Source organism: Ixodes scapularis, unplaced genomic scaffold (genome assembly GCF_016920785.2).
Source record: "Ixodes scapularis isolate PalLabHiFi unplaced genomic scaffold, ASM1692078v2 ptg001568l_1__unscaffolded, whole genome shotgun sequence".
NCBI lineage: Eukaryota > Metazoa > Arthropoda > Arachnida > Ixodida > Ixodidae > Ixodes > Ixodes scapularis.
In genome coordinates this window covers 2,101,041-2,105,566 of record NW_024610167.1, presented here as the reverse complement: position 1 = coordinate 2,105,566, position 4,526 = coordinate 2,101,041, and the positions used below count along the sequence as shown (strand labels likewise).

The window sequence follows — 4,526 nt, the reverse complement described above, 5'->3', positions numbered from 1 at the left end:
AGGTCGACACCGATGCGTTCAAATGGGTAGTGAGGTGGATCGAGAGGATGTAGAAGTCCAGCTGGTGCGGTTGTTGGCCGTTTTCGTCGCTGACATTGGACGCATGATGCTACGTATTTGGAGATGTCGCGGGGGGTATCGGTGGCCTGATTCCAATTTCGAACGCGGTAGCGTGCGCACGTGGAATGGATCGCTCCGCTGTGAGCTCGACGACGGCGGCTCTGAGCCGCGGTGATGCCGTACGCGGCGATGTTCCCAACGACTACGCAGTGATACTGCCTACTCTGCCGACAGGAGAAGCCATGAAATGCAGCCTTGTGCTGCACGCTGATACCCGGGGGCGGCCGTATCGTGCTGAAGACTTCGTAGGGCCTCTGAACCAGGTGGGAGTTCGGGAAGACGTAGCAGGGCTTGGCGCGTTTCAAATGGGGCACGTCTGGCTCCTGAAGCTGCACACCGCCTCCGCCAAAGAGAAGCTTCTGCGAGAGGGGACCATACTGGTGAAGGCGCGACCATGCCTGGTCATTGATCCAGAAAAACGAGAGCTGAAGGTAAAAGTCCACTGGGTGGCATTCGACGTAACTGCAGACGCCCTTCGACGGGCCTTCGAGACATACGGGGAGGTCAAGGGTGTCACCCGAGAGAAGTGGAGAATCGAGGGCCTGGCAGACGTGGATTCCACTACCGTCATCGTCCGCATGGTGCTCCGCGAAGGCGTAACACCGGAGTCCCTGCCGCATCAGCTCCGCCTCTACGGAGGCCCGCTCCTGGTTGTCGTCCCCGGACGGGCGCCGGTGTGCCTCCGCTGTCGACGCACGGGACATGTACGGCGCGACTGCAGAGTGCCGAGGTGCGAGGAGTGTCGAGCCTTCGGGCATGTGGCCTCGGATTGCGTACGGTCGTACGCTCGAGCTGCTGCCAGCAAGACCACCGAAAGCCAGGACAGAAACCTCGTAATGGACGAGGAGGAGGCCGAGGCGGCGGCGACTCCAACCGCGAGGATTTCTTCGCAAGACCGTCAAGAGTCCGGTGAGCAGGAACACGAGCTGACGGCGATGCCAAAAGGCCAGGTCTCCACCGTAACGTTGACGGCAGAAGGCAGTGTCTGTGAAAATGAGTCTAACGCGAAGAAGACCAGTGAAACGACACCGGCAGCTAAGGACACGACTGACGCACTAGACGCCGGAGATGGTACAGCAATGGACTTCGCGACCGAGGCGATCGAGCGGCGGCTCAGCGACCCGGAGCAGGGAACCGACCAGACGCTCCAGCAGACTGAGGGACCCTGGTTCATAGTGACGAGCAAGAGGGGACGACGCGCTGGCCCCAGCCGTTCTTCGTCTCTTCCCAGGTAGGGCGAGAGGTGACCCAAGCGTACGAAGTCTGAGACTCGCTTTACGATGGTTTCCCTTGAAAACGCCTTGCGCGTGGCTACGTTGAACGTTCGCGGACTTGCAGCCAGACGACGGCAGCAACAGCTCTACCGGCTGTTCACCGAGCATGACCTGGACATTGTCGCTATTCAGGAAACCAAAGTCGAGAGCGAGGACCAGACCGACTGCATGGTGCGGCCTTTTCTGGCGCGGTATGAAGTCTGCGTGAGTCATGCTGTTGGTTTCTCGGCTGGCTGCTGCCTGTTCCTCAGAAAATCTCTAGGTGCTGCCGTGCAAACCGTCACGACCTGCCCATCTGGGAGGTTTGTCATGTGTGATTTTTCTGTTATGGGAAATGAATGGCGTGTCATTTGTGTTTATGCACCTAATGAGGCTGAGGAGCGCCGGGTTTTTTTCCAAAACGTTTACCAACATTGCCAGTCCGATCGTTTTCTGATCATTTTGGGTGACTTCAATTGTGTCTGCCGAGCTGAAGACAGGTCCAACCGAACGCGCTATAGGGATGCCAGTACCCTAGAATTAAATAACATTATTGAAGATTTTGATCTGGAAGACGTCGCATGTTGTGTGCCTCGGTCAAACTGTATGCCTTTCACGCACTTTCAGGGTGTCAGTCACGCGAGACTGGACCGGGCGTATATTGCATCGGATCTGGTATATTTGTGTCGGAGTTATTCTGTAGACTACGTTGCTTTTAGTGATCACTGCCTTGTCACATTCCAATTAGGTAAAAAGAAAGAGGGGGCCAGTTTCTCATGGGAATTATGGAAAATGAATGCGAAACTTTTAAAGGATGAACCATTCCTTTCCTGTATTAAGACAATCTGGAGGGACGCGCAACTGAAAGGAGGCAACGCAAGCGAGCGCTGGGAAACATTTAAACAGGAGGTGAAATTAACTGCACTTGAAAGGACATGTCTCCTAAAGAATCAGGAGAAGAGTCAAGAATTGGAGTACCGAAAAAACTTAGACAAGCTGCTACAGGAAGAATGCCGGGCACCCGGCGTTTTCATTGAGGATATTAACCATTTGAAAGCCAAACTCGAAAATCTCGATCGCGACCGATACAAGGGGGCGGCAATACGGGCTCGTTCAGAGCGTTTTTTGGTGGGAGAGCAGCCGACAAAAAGAATGGTGGCGGCGGAAAAGAAATACGCGCGAGCTAATGATGTAGTTGAAATAGAACACTTAGGAGTTTTGTCCCGCGACAAAAGTCATATCGAAGAGGCGTTTGTTCAGCACTATAAAAAGCTGTTTAGTTGTAGCGCCCCACCACTGTCAGGATTTAAAGACGACTTTCTGCCTCTACTGCCGAAGGTTGACGGAAACGATAAGGACTTTTTAGAGGAACCAATCAGCTTGTCAGAGGTAACAAAAGCGATAGATGACTTAAAACCCGGAAAATCGCCTGGGCCAGATGGCTTAATTGCTGGTTTTTACAAAACATTTAAACATGAAATTTCATCCGTGTTACTCGAAGTTTTCACCGAGGCATATGAAAGAAAAGCTCTCCCCCCCTCCTTTTCACGCACACACACAGTGTTAATCCCAAAGTGTGACGATCCCGTTAAGCTTCGCAGTGTTAACTCCTACCGTCCAATAAGCCTTACTAATGTTGACTATAAAATACTAATGAAAGTCCTCGCTCGCCACTTGCAGCGTGTGATAACGAGTGTTGTTGGGCCTCATCAGACATGCGGCATACAGGGTCGGACTATTTTGACCAACATTCATGTTGCGCGCAGTATCTTGGAGTGTTGTGACGGTGATCTGCGCAAAGTCGCCATGTTACAAATTGACTTGGAAAAGGCCTTCGATCGGGTGTCTCATGACGTTTTAAGCCAAATTTTGAAGCATATCGATATAGGACCTATTATTCTTGAAGGTGTGCAAATGGCATATTATAATTGTACAACGAGTCTTATTGTTAATAAGCGAGTCAGTGAACGCATTCCTGTAAAATCTTCTGTTAGACAAGGCTGTCCGCTCTCGCCGTTACTGTTTGCGTTGTATATTGAACCATACTGCTTAAGTATCATTCGGAGTGAACATGTTCGCGGTTTTACCTTGAATGCGCGCGAGGTACGCATTTTGGCTTATGCGGACGACATTGCTATTTTTTGCACAGATAGCGAGAGTATTGAAAAAGCCATCGAAATCACCAAATCTTTTTGTACTCGGACCGGATGTTCAGTGAACTGGTCGAAATGTTCGGGGTTTTGGCACGGCCGATGGGCATCGAAGCCAAACTTTCTCGCTCAAATTGCCTGGTCAACCCTTCCCACCCGTTATCTTGGCGTACCATTGGAATACTATCGTGACAGCGCGGGTCTGTGGAGCGAAGAGACAAATAGGCTGCGCGAGAAAGCGGCCCCCAGTGCAGGCCGCCATTTGTCTATTTTCGCGAGAGCTACAGTGTGTAACTCATTTTTTGTCGCTAAGCTGTGGTATCTTCTACAGGTCTTGCATTGTTCTCGATTTCACATTCAGAAGTTGCATCGTGTATTCGCTGTATATGTGTGGGCGTCCAGCTGGGAGCGCGTTGGACGGATGAATTTGTTTCGGCGCGTACGGCATGGTGGTCTTTCTTTATCACATCTTTTCATGCGCCAAATTGTTAACCGTTTTCTTTTCCTGCGTGATCAAGAGGATCCCTTTCTGCGTACTGTTCTGCAGGTTCAATTGTCGGGTGTCTTACCCAATTTCATCGTTTCATCCAGTGATGGTGCTACGGGACCACTGAGTGCTTATTTGAAGGAAGTTGTCGGTGCATACAAATTTTAAACCACACGTTTCTCTTTAGAATATCTCAGTACTGTCTCTCGAAAGCGACTTACAAGAAATCTAATAGAAACGTCATTTCCAACCCCTTTGTATCGAGCTATTTACAGCGAGACTTCGGGACAGGATGTACTTCGACGCGTTAAGAAAATGCTGGTCCCGGCCCCAATGAAAACCTTTTTCTTTCAACTTCACAGCGGAACGCTTCCGGTTAAAACATGGCTGGACGAAAAGGGCATATTTGTTCCCTGGACTGTGAACTGTATCTTGTGCAAAAAGCCCGAGTCGATAGAACATGTGTTTTTAGATTGTTGGGACGCAGTGTTCTACTGGGATGTACTGCAGCGAACT

At 50.8% G+C, this 4,526-nt stretch overlaps 1 protein-coding gene across 1 annotated transcript; it reads left to right on the top strand.

The window, feature by feature from the left end:
- Window positions 1–290: 290 nt before the first annotated feature.
- On the top strand, window positions 291–1,355 carry LOC120844777 (the record flags this gene model as incomplete). Its single annotated transcript, XM_040216724.1, has 1 exon — window positions 291–1,355. A coding segment is annotated over one exon (1,065 nt), but the record flags the coding sequence as incomplete, so codon positions are not given.
- Between the last annotated feature and the right edge of the window lie 3,171 nt (window positions 1,356–4,526).